At 41.7% G+C, this 15,999-nt stretch overlaps 1 protein-coding gene across 2 annotated transcripts; it reads left to right on the forward strand.

The window, feature by feature from the left end:
- Positions 1–323: 323 nt before the first annotated feature.
- Positions 324–14,451, forward strand: LOC106595477 (acetylcholine receptor subunit alpha). Of its 2 annotated transcripts, none has more exons than XM_045699524.1 (9): positions 324–1,005; positions 1,883–2,025; positions 2,123–2,167; positions 3,215–3,324; positions 5,602–5,797; positions 6,297–6,534; positions 7,517–7,740; positions 12,248–12,487; positions 13,029–14,451. In XM_045699524.1, the coding sequence occupies exons 1-9, from the start codon at positions 951–953 to the stop codon at positions 13,158–13,160; spliced, it is 1,383 nt and encodes a 460-aa protein (XP_045555480.1). In that variant the 5' UTR covers positions 324–950; the 3' UTR covers positions 13,161–14,451. The 2 variants fall into 2 exon arrangements, with proteins under 2 accessions (XP_045555480.1, XP_045555481.1); XM_045699525.1 differs by having other exon boundaries at positions 6,297–6,336.
- The last annotated feature ends 1,548 nt before the right edge of the window (positions 14,452–15,999 follow it).

Here is a 15,999-nt window from a genome sequence, read left to right on the forward strand (position 1 = left end):
TCTTTTGTTCACCCAAGTTTTAACCTAAATCCGATGACAGGGTGACATTTTTTGTTGAATTCACGTTGAAATCACGTTAGTTGACAACTCAACCAAATGTAAATGAAACTAGACGTTGAACTGGTGTCTTGCCCAGTGGGACATTTGTGGTTCTGGTGAGTTCCGACAGAGTAGACCATTACATCCTGACTATACAGGAGAAACGTGTGAAAATAACTCTCATACTCCCAGTGAGCGCTCCCAGCTGTCCCCCACTACCACCTCCTAGTGAGCGCTCCCAGCTGTCCTCCAGTACCACCTCCCAGTGAGCGCTCCCAGCTGTCCCCCAGTACCACCTCCCAGTGAGCGCTCCCAGCTGTCCCCCAGTACCACATGCTGTCTGGCTGCTACTGGGGGTTCAACAATAGCTCAGTCCGACTGCCCCAGAGACCACAGCCGAGCAGGGTAGAGCACAGATAAGCAGAGAGAGACCATGTTGGGATAGGATCTACTCTGTTACAAGATTCCTCTGAGACCCAGAGTAGAGCAGAACAGAGTAGAACAGACTAGAGAAGAGTAGAGAAGAGAAGAGTAGAGCAGAACAGAGTAGAACAGAGAAGAGAAGAGTAGAAAAGAGCAGAACAGAGTAGAACAGACTAGAGAAGAGTAGAAAAGAGAAGAGCAGAGTAGAACAGACTAGAGCAGAGTAAAACAGAGCAGAGCAGAGTAGAACAGACTAGAGAAGAGTAGAGCAGAGCAGAATAGAACAGACTAGAGAAGAGTAGAGAAGAGCAGAGCAGAGTAGAACAGAGAAGAGAAGAGTAGAGCAGAGCAGAGTAGAACAGAGAAGAGAACAGAGCAGGTCAGAGGACTCTGAAAGTTTAGCCAACTGCCGTTTGGTTGACAACACAACCCAGGTTATAAAGATAGAAACAGTCATAGAGAATATAAACCGTCATATTACTTAACAGATGTTTTATTTGAAGGTACACACTCTTCTTGTTGGGATTCTGGTTGTTTTAGCAGGTAAGTTATAACTTTTTGGCATGCTTTACCTATACCTTTTTACCTATACCAGTTTTTCTGATGTGTGTTTGATTGTAGTTTTTATTGATCAGAAACACTTTTGAAATGAATCACTTGTTATTCAACCCAAACTGGATAAACATATCAACGTTGCAGAGTCAGGTTTGAGTCAGTCTTATGTTAAACCAGAGAGGACATGATTGACAGGTACAAGTGCAAAGTCCATCCTTCCATTTATAGCTGTGTGTAAATCTCAGCGTGTCTGTTTTTTTGCAACTAGAATGCAGAGCATGTTTTGAAGTGAGTCACGAAGTTACTTACATGTATAGAGTTGTGTAGATATATATGGTACGGCACTGATCTCTATAGGATCATTTTCAATGGTAGAAGAGGGTGTAGCCAGTTAGTGATAATGAGGTATATGATGTGTGATAATATCAACTTCCTAGTCTATAAATCTTGTGATAATTCCGAACAAGTCCTAACTAACAGCATGGTCTCTAAAAATAGGAATAGTCATGGTGGATCATCTTTCCCAGCCTGATAAATGCTTGGTGTATGTGTCATGAATTCCTGCTAGTCCACGTTGACTCAGCTGCTGTCTGCATCGTTGCTTTAGCCCCATCAGCGCTAAGCCGACACTACAACAAGTAGGCTTAAAGTATGCCCACTTACTTTAGAGAACTTATAAAGTATGGTCATTCACTTAAGATAATGAAATGAAGAGATAATGCTTCTATACCTGGGTTCTCATGAGTTCCCCATGCGCTTTCTCAGATATCAAATATATATTTGAGTGTGTGCGTGTGTCTATATTAGATATAGCCTTGACTATTCATCTTTGGTGTGTGTGTGTGTGTGTGTGTGTTCCCTGCAGGTTCAGCCAGGTGTTCAGAAGATGAGACACGTCTGGTTAAAACCCTGTTCACCGGCTATAACAAGGTGGTCCGGCCTGTCAATCACTTCAGAGATCCGGTGGTGGTGACCGTAGGCTTGCAGCTCATCCAGCTCATTAGTGTGGTGAGGAATACATGACTGCTTAGGACTGGACATGGTTCCTTCTTCTTCTTATCTTCTTCTTCTTCTTATACCAAGTCTCTTCCCTTGTCTTTGTCAGGATGAAGTCAATCAAATTGTGACCAGTAATGTGCGGCTGAAACAGGTATGGTTTCTCACTGACCTGCGTGTGTCGTTCTTCTCAATGTAGTTTTTGTTCTTCAATTTAAACCACACTTTTTTTGTGGTTGTGTTGTATTCAGATATGGGAGGTTGTGTTGTATTCAGATATGGGAGGTTGTGTTGTATTCAGATATGTCAGGTTGTGTTGTATTCAGATATGTCAGGTTGTGTTGTATTCAGATATGACAGGTTGTGTTGTATTCAGATATGGGAGGTTCTGTTGTATTCAGATATGTCAGGTTGTGTTGTATTCAGATATGGGAGGTTCTGTTGTATTCAGATATGTCAGGTTGTGTTCTATTCAGATATGTCAGGTTCTGTTGTATTCAGATATGGCAGGTTGTGTTGTATTCAGATATGGGAGGTTGTGTTGTATTCAGATATGTCAGGTTGTGTTGTATTCAGATATGTCAGGTTGTGTTGTATTCAGATATGTCAGGTTGTGTTGTATTCAGATATGTCAGGTTGTGTTGTATTCAGATATGTCAGGTTGTGTTGTATTCAGATATGTCAGGTTGTGTTGTATTCAGATATGTCAGGTTCTGTTGTATTCAGATATGGGAGGTTCTGTTGTATTCAGATATGACAGGTTGTGTTGTATTCAGATATGGGAGGTTCTGTTGTATTCAGATATGGGAGGTTGTGTTGTATTCAGATATGGGAGGTTCTGTTGTATTCAGATATGTCAGGTTCTGTTGTATTCAGATATGGCAGGTTGTGTTGTATTCAGATATGACAGGTTGTGTTGTATTCAGATATGGGAGGTTCTGTTGTATTCAGATATGGGAGGTTCTGTTGTATTCAGATATGGGAGGTTCTGTTGTATTCAGATATGGCAGGTTGTGTTGTATTCAGATATGGCAGGTTGTGTTGTATTCAGATATGGGAGGTTCTGTTGTATTCAGATATGGCAGGTTCTGTTGTATTCAGATATGGGAGGTTCTGTTGTATTCAGATATGGGAGGTTCTGTTGTATTCAGATATGGCAGGTTCTGTTGTATTCAGATATGGGAGGTTCTGTTGTATTCAGATATGGGAGGACGTGAATCTGAAGTGGAACCCTGATGATTATAGTGGAATTAAGAAGATCAGAATCCCTTCCACAGACATCTGGCGTCCTGACCTCGTGCTCTATAACAAGTAAGAACAAGTCCATGCTTTTACCTTGACCGATATACAGTATTCATTGACTTGATAAGGCCTATTAGATAAGATCTTTTCAGAAGCTAGTCTATTCCTGAAGGGCAGTTAGTGATAGAGACCAAAGGGGATTACATTTAAATGTTTTATTTTTTGTTTAACCTTTATTTAACTGGGCAAGTCAGTTAAGAACAAATTCTTATTTACAATGACGGCCTACGCTGGCCAAACCCTAACCCGGACGACCCTGGGCCCATTGTGCGCCGCCCTATGGGACTCCCAATCACGGCCGGTTGTGATACAGCAAGGAATCGAACCAGGATGTCTGTAGTGACGCCTCTAACACTGATATGCAGTGCCTTAGACAGCTGCGCCTTTAACCCCAAACAGCAAGCAATGCAGATGTAGATGCACGGTGGCTAGGAAAAACTCCCTAGAAAGGCAAGGACCTAGGAAGAAACCTAGAGAGGCACCAGGCTCTGAGGGGTGGCCAGTTCTCTTCTGGCTGTGTCAGGTGGAGATTATAACAGAACATGGCCAAGATGTTCAAACGTTCCTAGATGACCAGCAGGGTCAAGGTCACAGTGGTTGTAGAGGGTGCAACAGGTCAGCACCTCAGGAGTAAATGTCAGTTGGCTTTAAATAGCCGAACATTCAGAGTTAGAGACAGCAGGTGCGGTAGAGAGAGAGAGTCATAGGTGAAATATTATTGTTAGTGGTTTTATAATTTGATTATGCTATGTTTAGAAAGCATATGTCATTTCAAGCCTTATTCATACCGTTTTGTTGAATAGGAAATACATCATATAAAATATTTCATATTTTTTATAATATTTGTATCATATTTGTACTGTGTACTTATGTCCTCCAAAGTGACTACACCTCAGCAATTTCTAACTATTTCTACCAGAAAGGTGAGATTTTAGCCTTTGAGTATGCAGCATTACTAGTTATTGTTTATGGGCCTCTCATGAAATAATATATTTTGGGAATTACGTAGATTACATTTTTGATGACATTTAGTTACATTTAACTGGTTGTGTCAGGAACTCTATAAATGCAGGAGGGGGGAAGTCAGGCGCAGGAGACCAAGGTACGTGAAAACAGGTTTAATAGACACCAGTCCAAAATGCCGAACACAAGGCAGGGAACAAGGAATCCAACAATAGGCAAAAATACCCAAACCGAGTCGGGACACAGCCCAGGAAACCCGTATACAAAATGAATGAAAGGCAGCGAAAACCAATCCCCCAACCCGACGATAGTAGACACAAATAATCCTGCACAACCCTAAACCTAAACAGACAGACTAAATACCCCCACTAACGAACTAACTCAAAACAGGTGCTAACATAAAACACATCACCGAATGAAAATGAAAAGGAGATCGGTGGCAGCTAGTAGGCCGGTGACGACGACCGCCGACCGCCCGCCCGAACGGGGAGAGGCGCCACCTTCTGTAGACGTTGTGACAGGTTGTCTTTAAGATACCTCAACTTTTGTCTATCACCCCTGAAACACCAATTTTTGGCATAATTGAGTCATTTTCAGCATTCCCTGATTATCTAATCAGGCTAACACAATTCCCCATAGGAATCTATTGATTCTGATACTAATGTGTGTAATAGAAAAATTACATACTTACCTAATTTGTTTGATATTAATAGTAAACGATTATATATTTAACAAAGAGTAAGACTGGCCTGCTAAAGCTGAGATTTCATGGTGTCCACTCTAGCTTCCTGCAGCTAGTCTGGGCACTGAGACCATGGGTTATACTAGAGGGTGAGACATCTTTACTGAAGAAGATGTATTCCATGGACATGATGTGGGGTGGTTGTAACTGAGATAGCCTGGAGGAACAGAACAAAGGCGTCAGTATTTCTAATTATCCTGGCATCTGGGAGACAGCAGATGACCAGAGGATGAACCCAAAGTGGATTATGGTGCCCCCAATCTATATGGGAGGCGTGGAACAAAGTATTCTGGATATAAGCTATATAAACTGTGCATTGTCTGTAAAGGGAAGGCTCTCAGTTCAACAGTCAAGACTGTTGGGCTGATGGTTTCATTATTGCAATAATTAATCAATATTAAATAAAGATAATTGTTTGAAGAAATGACCAAGTCTCTCTCAGTACTGAATTTCCACGACATTTGTCAATTTATCCCTGTAGTGCAGATGGAGACTTTGGTTAGCTTAACAGGCTAACGCAAGAGCCCATAGGAATCCATTGACTCCGATGCTAACGGGTCAATCCTCTCCACTTCCTGCAGTGCAGATGGAGACTTTGCAATCGTCCATGAGACCAAGGTGCTGCTGGAGCACACAGGTCTGATAACCTGGAACCCTCCGGCCATCTTTAAGAGCTACTGTGAGATCATTGTGCTTCACTTCCCCTTCGACCTGCAGAACTGCAGTATGAAGCTGGGGACATGGACCTACGACGGCAACCTGGTAGTGGTCAACCCGGTAAGAAGTTTGAAAAGCACAAATATCCAAAAAGCACATCTGAAAATGTTCCAGGTCCAGGGTGCAAAATAGAAACAATCCCATGAAAAGGTGTAAAATAGTAACAATCCCATGAAAAGGAGTAGAAATAGAAACAATCCCATGAAAAAGAGTAGAAATAGAAACAATCCCATGAAAAGGAGTAGAAATAGAAACAATCCCATGAAAAAGAGTAGAAATAGAAACAATCCCATAAAAAGAAGTAGATATAGTAACAATCCCATGAAAATGAGTCAAAATAGTAACAATCCCATGAAAAGGAACAGAAATAGCCGCACCCTGTTGTATGCTCCCACATAGTTTAAACCAGCCTCTCCAACATAATGTGTATTTGTGTATATTGGAGGGGATGGAAAAGAATTATTGTCATTCCATTTGGACTAATAAAGTATATCTTATCTTAATTTAACCAGTAAAGTATTGACCCTAGCCCTGTACCCGTCCCCTGTCCCCCCTCTAGGACAACGACCGGCCTGACCTGAGTAACTTCATGGAGAGTGGTGAGTGGGTGATGCAGGACTATAGGAGCTGGAAGCACTGGGTGTACTATGCCTGCTGCCCTGACACGCCCTACCTGGACATCACCTACCACTTCCTGATGCTGAGGCTGCCTCTCTACTTTATCGTCAACGTCATCATCCCCTGCATGCTGTTCTCCTTCCTGACTGGACTGGTCTTCTACCTCCCCACTGACTCTGGTAGGCCTGCTGTTCTCCTTCCTGACTGGACTGGTATTCTACCTCCCCACTGACTCTGGTAGGCCTGCTGTTCTCCTTCCTGACTGGACTGGTCTTCTACCTCCCCACTGACTCTGGTAGGCCTGCTGTTCTCCTTCCTGACTAGACTGGTCTTCTACTTCCTGACTGACTCTGGTAGGCCTGCTGTTCTCCTTCCTGACTGGACTGGTCTTCTACTTCCTGACTGACTCTGGTAGGCCTGCTGTTCTCCTTCCTGACTAGACTGGTCTTCTACCTCCTGACTGACTATGGTAGACCTGCTGAAAATTCAAATTCACAAATTTCCCCACATTTACATATAATGGAAATGTGTCTTTTCTTGGCTCACTCACGTACAGTACAATACATTTAAAACAACAATCCCCACAAGCCATGGACCAAATGCTCTTGGGTCTGTTGAACGTTTACACAAAGGCAATAACAGTTTCTCAATAAATAGTCCTGAGAGTGTTACCAGCTGTTTGAATAGATCAAATATGTCAATGGTTTTAGAGTAGTTATGCTGCAGTGTATTGTTGTGTTTGACTCCTCTAACCATGTCTCTGTATGTAAGAAGATGACCCTGTCTATCTGTCCTGCTGTCTCTGACTGTGTTGTTGTTGTTAATGTTGTTGTTGTTAATGTTGTTGTTGATGTTCTTGATGATGTTGTTGTTGTTGTTGACTCCAGTGTCTCTGTTCCATACAGGTGAGAAAATGACCCTGTCTATCTGTCCTGCTGTCTCCGACTGTGGTCTTGTTGTTGTTAATGTTGTTGTTGATGTTGTTGTTGTTGATGTTGTTGATGTTGTTGTTGTTGTTGATGTAGTTGATGATGTTGCTGATGTTGTTGATGTTGTTGTTGATGTTGTTGTTGATGATGTTGTTAATGTTGTTGATGATGTTGTTTATGTTGTTGTTTATGTTGTTGTTGTTGTTGACTCCAGTGTCTCTGTTCCATACAGGTGAGAAGATGACTCTGTCTATCTCTGTCCTGCTGTCTCTCACTGTGTTTCTGCTGGTCATCGTGGAGCTCATCCCCTCCACCTCCAGTGCGGTGCCTCTCATTGGAAAGTACATGCTCTTCACCATGGTCTTCGTCATAGCCTCCATCGTCATCACCGTCATCGTCATCAACACACACCACCGCTCTCCCAGTACACACACAATGCCCCAGTGGGTCCGCAAGGTAGGTCAACAGACCGACCGACCGATCGATCAATAAATCAATCAGTCAGTCAATCAAGGTAGATCAACCGACTGACCGACCGACCGATCGATCAATAAATCAGTCAGTCAGTCAATCAAGGTAGGTCAACAGACCGATCGACCGACCGATCGATCAATAAATCAATCAGTCAGTCAATCAAGGTAGGTCAACCAACCGACTGACCGATTGATCAATAATTCAATCAGTCAGTCAATCAACGTAGGTCAACTGACCGACCGACCGACCGACCGATCAATAAATCAATCAGTCAGTCAGTCAGTCAGTCAGTCAATAAGTCAGTCAGTCAGTCAGTCAATAAATCAGTCAATCAGTCAGTCAATAAATCAGACTGACTGATTGATTGATTGACTGACTGACTGATTGACTGATTTATTGACTGACTGACTGACTGACTGATTTATTTATTTACTGACTGACTGACTGATTTATTTATTGACTAACTGACTGATTGATTTATTGACTGACTGATTTATTGACTGACTGACTGACTTATTGACTGACTAATAAGTCAGTCAGTCAGTCAATAAATCAGTCTGTCAGTCAATAAATCAATCAGTCAATAAATCAATCAGTCAGTTAGTCAATGAATCAGTCAGTCAGTAAATACATCAATCAGTCAGTCAGTCAATAAATCAGTCAGTCAGTCAGTCAGTCAATAAATCAGTCAATCAGTCAATCAGTCAGTCAATCAATCAGTCAATCAGTCAGTCAGTCAGTCAGTCAATAAATCAATAAATCAATCAGTCAGTCAGTAAGTAAATAAATCAATCGGTCAGTCAGTCAGTCTGTCAGTCAATAAATCAGTCAATCAGTCAGTCAATAAATCAGTCAGTCAGTCAATAAGTCAGTCAGTCAATAAATCAGTCAATCAGTCAGTCAATCAATCAGTCAGTCAGTCAATCAGTCAGTCAATAAATCAATCAATCAATCAGTCAGTCAGTCTCAATCAGTCAGTCAATCAAGGTAGGTCAACCGACCGACCGACCGATCGATCAATAAATCAATCAATCAGTCAGTCAATCAAAGTAGGTCAATCGACCGACCGACCGATCGATCAATAAATCAATCAGTCAGTCAATCAAAGTAGGTCAACCGACCGACCGATCGATAAATCAGTCAGTCAGTCAATCAGTCAGTCAGTCAGTCAATAAATCAATCAATCAGTCAGTCAGTCAGTCAGTCTCAATCAGTCAGTCAATCAAAGTAGGTCAACCGACCGACCGACTGATCGATAAATCAGTCAGTCAGTCAATCAGTCAGTCAGTCAGTCAATAAATCAGTCAGTCAGTCAATAAATCAGTCAATCAGTCAATAAATCAATCAGTCAGTCAGTGAATAAATCAGTCAGTCAGTCAGTCAATAAATCAATAAATCAGTCAGTCAGTCAGTAAATAAATAAATAAATCAGTCAGTCAGTCAATAAATCAATCAATCAGTTAGTCAGTCAGTCAGTCAGTCAGTCAGTCAATAAATCAATTTGTCAGTCAGTCAGTCAGTCAATAAATAAATAAGTCAGTCAGTCAATAAATAATTCAATCAGTCAGTCAATCAACGTAGGTCAACTGACCGACCGACCGACCGACCGACCGATCGATAAATCAATCAGTCAGTCAGTCAGTCAGTCAGTCAATAAGTCAGTCAGTCAGTCAGTCAATAAATCAGTCAATCAGTCAGTCAATAAATCAGACTGACTGATTGATTGATTGACTGACTGACTGATTGACTGATTTATTGACTGACTGACTGACTGACTGATTTATTTATTTACTGACTGACTGACTGATTTATTTATTGACTAACTGACTGATTGATTTATTGACTGACTGATTTATTGACTGACTGACTGACTTATTGACTGACTAATAAGTCAGTCAGTCAGTCAATAAATCAGTCTGTCAGTCAATAAATCAATCAGTCAATAAATCAATCAGTCAGTTAGTCAATGAATCAGTCAGTCAGTAAATACATCAATCAGTCAGTCAGTCAATCAATCAGTCAGTCAGTCAGTCAGTCAATAAATCAGTCAATCAGTCAATCAGTCAGTCAATCAATCAGTCAATCAGTCAGTCAGTCAGTCAATAAATCAATAAATCAATCAATCAGTCAGTCAGTAAGTAAATAAATCAATCGGTCAGTCAGTCAGTCTGTCAGTCAATAAATCAGTCAATCAGTCAGTCAATAAATCAGTCAGTCAGTCAATAAGTCAGTCAGTCAATAAATCAGTCAATCAGTCAGTCAATCAATCAGTCAGTCAGTCAATCAGTCAGTCAATAAATCAATCAATCAATCAGTCAGTCAGTCTCAATCAGTCAGTCAATCAAGGTAGGTCAACCGACCGACCGACCGATCGATCAATAAATCAATCAATCAGTCAGTCAATCAAAGTAGGTCAATCGACCGACCGACCGATCGATCAATAAATCAATCAGTCAGTCAATCAAAGTAGGTCAACCGACCGACCGATCGATAAATCAGTCAGTCAGTCAATCAGTCAGTCAGTCAGTCAATAAATCAATCAATCAGTCAGTCAGTCAGTCAGTCTCAATCAGTCAGTCAATCAAAGTAGGTCAACCGACCGACCGACTGATCGATAAATCAGTCAGTCAGTCAATCAGTCAGTCAGTCAGTCAGTCAATAAATCAGTCAGTCAGTCAATAAATCAGTCAATCAGTCAGTCAGTCAATAAATCAATCAGTCAGTCAGTGAATAAATCAGTCAGTCAGTCAGTCAATAAATCAATAAATCAGTCAGTCAGTCAGTAAATAAATAAATAAATCAGTCAGTCAGTCAATAAATCAATCAATCAGTTAGTCAGTCAGTCAGTCAGTCAGTCAGTCAATAAATCAATTTGTCAGTCAGTCAGTCAGTCAATAAATAAATAAGTCAGTCAGTCAATAAATAAATAAATCAGTCAGTCAGTCAATAAATCAATCAGTCAGTCAGTCAGTATGTCAGTCAGTCAATAAATCAATCAGTCAGTCAGTCAGTCAATAAATAAATAAATCAGTCAGTCAGTCAGTCAATAAATCAGTCAGTCAGCCAATAAATCAGTCAGTCAGTCAGTCAATAAATCAGTCAGTCAGTCAATCAATAAATCAGTCAGTCAGTCATTTAGTCAGTCAGCCAATCAATAAATCAATCAGTCAGTCAATCAATAAATCAATCAGCCAATCACTCAGTCAGCTAGTCAATCAATAAATCAATCAGTCAGTCAGTCAGTCAATAAATCAATCAGTCAGTCAGTCAGTGAGTCAGTCAGTCAATCAATAAATCAATCAGTCAGTCAGTGAGTCAGTCAGTCAATCAATAAATCAATCAGTCAGTCAATCAGTCAGTCAGTCAATAAATAAATAAATAAATCAGTCAGTCAGTCAGGCAATAAATCAATCAGTCAGTCAGTCAATCAATAAATCAGTCAGTCAATCAGTCAATAAATCAATCAATCAGTCAGTCAGTCAATCAATCAATCAATCAATCAATCAATCAATCAAGTAGGTAGCCTATGTACAATGGACAAAGTGAATGTCAGCACATCTCATTCCTAATTTAGCGATGTCAGTACAACATCTAGTGGTGTCCTAGTTTTCAGACCCCTTGGTGTGATGGCTGTGACGTTGGATTGTCAGGCTTCCCCCCAAATTCTCTGTGAATTCCGTTGGGCTTTTGGGGTTTTCTCTTGGCTGCACTGCCACCTGGTGGTACTAATGCAGTATGTCATGTATTTTGTCAGGTGTTAGTGATGTTCTGCTTTAGGCCATTTAGAAAAAAAAAGGTGGTTCCCAACCTTTTTGGGTTACTGTTCCACCAACGGAATTCTGCTCTGCCCGGAGTACCCCTGAAGTACCCCCTCATGTGCATTTTACCAGTAAGCCTGTGGGTTCATGAGTCTTCTCAGGTACCCTATGTGGAAAGGCCAAGTACCCAGGGGTCCTAGTACCCCTGGTTGGGAACCACTGATTTAGAACCCCTCAGCTCTCAGCAGCCTCTCTAGCAGGGCTCTGCTTTGAGAGACAGGAAGTAGTTAAGAACAGTCTGTCTGTATGTCTGTCTGTCCTATTGCTGACTTTAGCTGAGTCATTTGAGTAATAGCATGTCAGGTTTGTCAGTTTATTCATTGATCTTGATTATCATGAAAAATATGTTAGTCCCCCAACATAGTATTATGTGCTTTACAGTACTTTGTGTTACTCATTACAATGTATTTATAGTAATTAATGTACTGTATATAACTTGTGTTACCCATTACAATGTATTTATAGTAATTAATGTACTGTATATAACTTGTGTTACTCATTACAATGTATTTACAGTAATTGATGTACTTTGTGTTACTCATTACAATGTATTTACAGTAATTTATGTACTGTACACTACTTTGTGGTATTCGTTACAATGTTTTTACAGTAATTGATTTACTTTACATGACTTCTTGTTAGTCATTACAATGTATTTTCCTGTATTTCAGATTTTCATCGACACCATCCCCAATTTCATGTTCTTCTCGACTATGAACCGTCCATCCAGGGACAGGCAGGAGAAGAGGATCCACCCGGCTGACTTTGACATCTCCGACATCTCGGGCAAGCCTGCCCCTGCCTCTGTCACCTTCCAGTCCCCCATCACCAAGAACCCGGACGTCCGCAGCGCCATCGAGGGGGTCAAGTACATCGCAGAGACCATGAAGTCTGATGAAGAGTCCAACAATGTAAGAATAAGATCTCAGGAAGAATTTATGGAACTCATGTCTGTGTCTGTCTTTGTGTCTGAGTCTGTCTGTCTGTCTGTCTTTGTGTCTGTGTCTGTCTGTCTTTGTGTCTGAGTCTGTCTGTCTTTGTGTCTGAGTCTGTCTGTCTTTGTGTCTGAGTCTGTCTGTCTTTGTGGTGAGTCTGTCTGTCTGTCTTTGAGTCTGAGTCTGTCTGTCTTTGAGTCTGAGTCTGTCTGTCTATCTTTCGAGCTTTCATGTTTTAATGTTGTGGGGCTAATACAAAAACTAATTGTCTTGAAAATGTTAATGACTCGGTTTTGACTCAATTCTCTCTCTACTCTCTCCTCACATCACCTCTCTCTCGCTCTCTCTCTTTCTCTCTCTCTCCTCACCCTCTCTCTCTCTCTCTCTCTCTCTCTCTCTCTCTCTCTCTCTCTCTCTCTCTCTCTCTCTCTCATCTCTCCTCTCTCTCCCTCTTTCTCTCTCCTCACCTTTCACACCCTCCTCTCTCTTCCCTCCTCTCTCTTCCCTCCTCTCTCAGGCTGCTGAGGAGTGGAAGTTTGTAGCCATGGTCCTGGATCACATCTTGCTGTGTGTGTTCATGGCTGTGTGTATCATCGGCACCATGGGAGTGTTCGCTGGACGTCTCATTGAGCTGAGCATGCAGGGCTAAAGGAGAGACCTAGCTGTAGTCATCCTGGTCTGGCCCCTGGTTCTCCTGCTCGCTCTGACACCTGTCTGCTGTGCCTCTACCCCGAGTCATCTGGAAATGACAATCAATTGATTGATTGGTTGGTTGGATCGTTGATTGAATGTAATTGGTCCAGTGAGGTGTTGTTATTGTCAGCTTCTTTTCTGCATGGAGATTACAGTTGAAAATATGGACATTCATGGCACTCAGTGTTGATAAGGTGTCCTGCTGTCAGCTGTCTGTGGCTTGATGGATTGTGTTTAACGAACGATGGTTAACCTACCTAACGAGGTGATTTCTTTATTTCTAACCATCGTTCCTCATGTGGAATGAAGGATGCAGAGTATATTGGTTTAACAAACTCTGCATAATGGCTCTGATTGTGAGCTCTCTGGAACTCTTATGGCACTGTGGATGAGGGAGGTCACATTATGGCACTGTGGATGAGGGAGGTCACATTATGGCACTGTGGATGAGGGAGATCACATTATGGCACTGTGGATGAGGGAGGTCACATTATGGCACTGTGGATGAGGGAGTCACATTATGGCACTGTGGATGAGCGAGGTCACATTATGGCACTGTGGATGAGGGAGGTCACATTATGGCACTGTGGATGAGGGAGGTCACATTATGGCACTGTGGATGAGGGAGATCACATTATGGCACTGTGGATGAGGGAGGTCACATTATGGCACTGTGGATGAGGGAGTCACATTATGGCACTGTGGATGAGCGAGGTCACATTATGGCACTGTGGATGAGGGAGGTCACATTATGGCACTGTGGATGAGGGAGGTCACATTATGGCACTGTGGATGAGTGAGGTCACATTATGGCACTGTGGATGAGGGAGGTCACATTATGGCACTGTGGATGAGGGAGGTCACATTATGGCACTGTGGATGAGGGAGGTCACATTATGGCACTGTGGATGAGGGATAACACATTATGGCACTGTGGATGAGGGAGGTCACAAGCAGCTGGTACTGCATCTCACTGCTGTTGCATGATCATTATTGACGATCAGAAGATCAGTTTGAATGAGTTTCTCAATGTTGATTTAGAAGTGGTCCATTCTTGTGGATGGGCTGTGGCTTATTCAATAAAGATGACAGTGCAGGGGCTGCTGGGAAACTACATGATGTTTTATCTTGTCCGATGTCAGGGTTTTTTCTCCTCCTTCTGCCAAATGTCATCATGGTTCTATTTTTAGATTTGGTTAGATGTGGAAAGAATTGGGTGAATAAAAATAACATCTACTTCCAGATAAGCCTGTCTTTTTGTATTTGTTTTACATTGACAGGGACTGCATCAACTTTGGTTAGTAAAATAATTGTGCATGTCATTTTCTCCATTAAGAAGATAAACAGTGTGCTGGGTCCTCTTTCTGTTGAATAAATGATTAAATTACCTTATTTTACCTTATTATTTTAGATTTTCCAGTAGTCAACACGTCTCTGTTCTGTTCTCCTCCTCTCATCAGTAAAGGTCTTTATTCACAGCACCAACTGTTCAAACTTGGACAAGTTGAACATCTGGAAATATTGCATCACTGCGAAGGCCCCGGATTGGAGAGAGAGAAGCATTAACTTCTCCCGGTCGGTTTTACGAAAACAGTCTTTCGAGCGACATGACAAATACAACGCTCGAAGATTTGGACAGAAACATAAGTTATTGAGGGATGGCAGATTGATAAAACATCAAATCGCACTCTTGATTGTATGCATATAATTTAAAAGTTCCGGGTACAATGTGGAAATCCCGATGAAGCGGAAATCCTGAGCTAAAGTTGTGTTTACGGCGAAGGAGTGGCTCATACTGTCTCCAGAAGTAAGTCGATGTTTATGTTATGTTGAACTTGAGTTCTAGATCGATTTTTCAAAGTTTTAGGCTTCTCAATTATAATTACGCAAATAACTGCATTTCAAAACATGTTTGCAATGGATGTGATGGCAGCAGCAACACCTTGAGTGTTCACATCTGTTGCGACACCCTTGATTGTAAAACATTTTTTGAGGACAAATGGAAACATGATAGCGTTATGTTATGATATTTCTGTTTTTATTTTTGTATTCCATTTGTTTTGAGTTGTATCAGATGACATCATGCGTTATTCTCTGCTTGGTGGTTATGTAGTCTGCGTTGGCATGGATACTTGCATGATGAGTAAAAAAGCCTCAACGGAGTTTTTAAAGTCATTGAGTCATTGCTATACAGTAGCTTTCATTATGTAACCTGTGCTCGTGGATTTTATGCAGCTCACACAGTCAGTCAGTAAAGCTCATGTACACACACTACCGTAGAGTGCAGTAAACCAATATCTGTTTATTCTGTATCAAATGTTGGCCCTGCATGGTTAGTGCTTTACGATTCACATCACAGACAGCTTTTTGACTTTTTATGGAGTCACTCATCACTGTCATTCCCACAGCTCTGAAATGTCATCTGAGGCATTAACTCATTAACACGCAGACATACGTGGTACGCAGGCAGACGTACGTGGTACGCAGGCAGGCGTACGCGGTACGCAGCAGACAAACTTTTTTTTCTCACATTTTTTTTCCAAAACTTTTTTTTTTTAGTAACATTTTTGAAATTGTACCCCTTTTTCTCCCTGATTTCGTTGTATCCAATTGGTAGTTACAGTCTTGTCTCATCGCTGCAACTCCCGTACAGACTTGGGAAAGGTGAAGGCTGAGAGTCGTGCGTCCTCTGAAACACAACCCAGCCAAGCTGCACTGCTTCTTGACTGGCGACTGTGTCAGCGTGCACTGCGCCCGGCCCGCCGCAGGAATCGCTAGTGCGCAATGGGACAAGG

This window comes from Salmo salar, chromosome ssa17, assembly GCF_905237065.1.
Source record: "Salmo salar chromosome ssa17, Ssal_v3.1, whole genome shotgun sequence".
Lineage (NCBI taxonomy): Eukaryota > Metazoa > Chordata > Actinopteri > Salmoniformes > Salmonidae > Salmo > Salmo salar.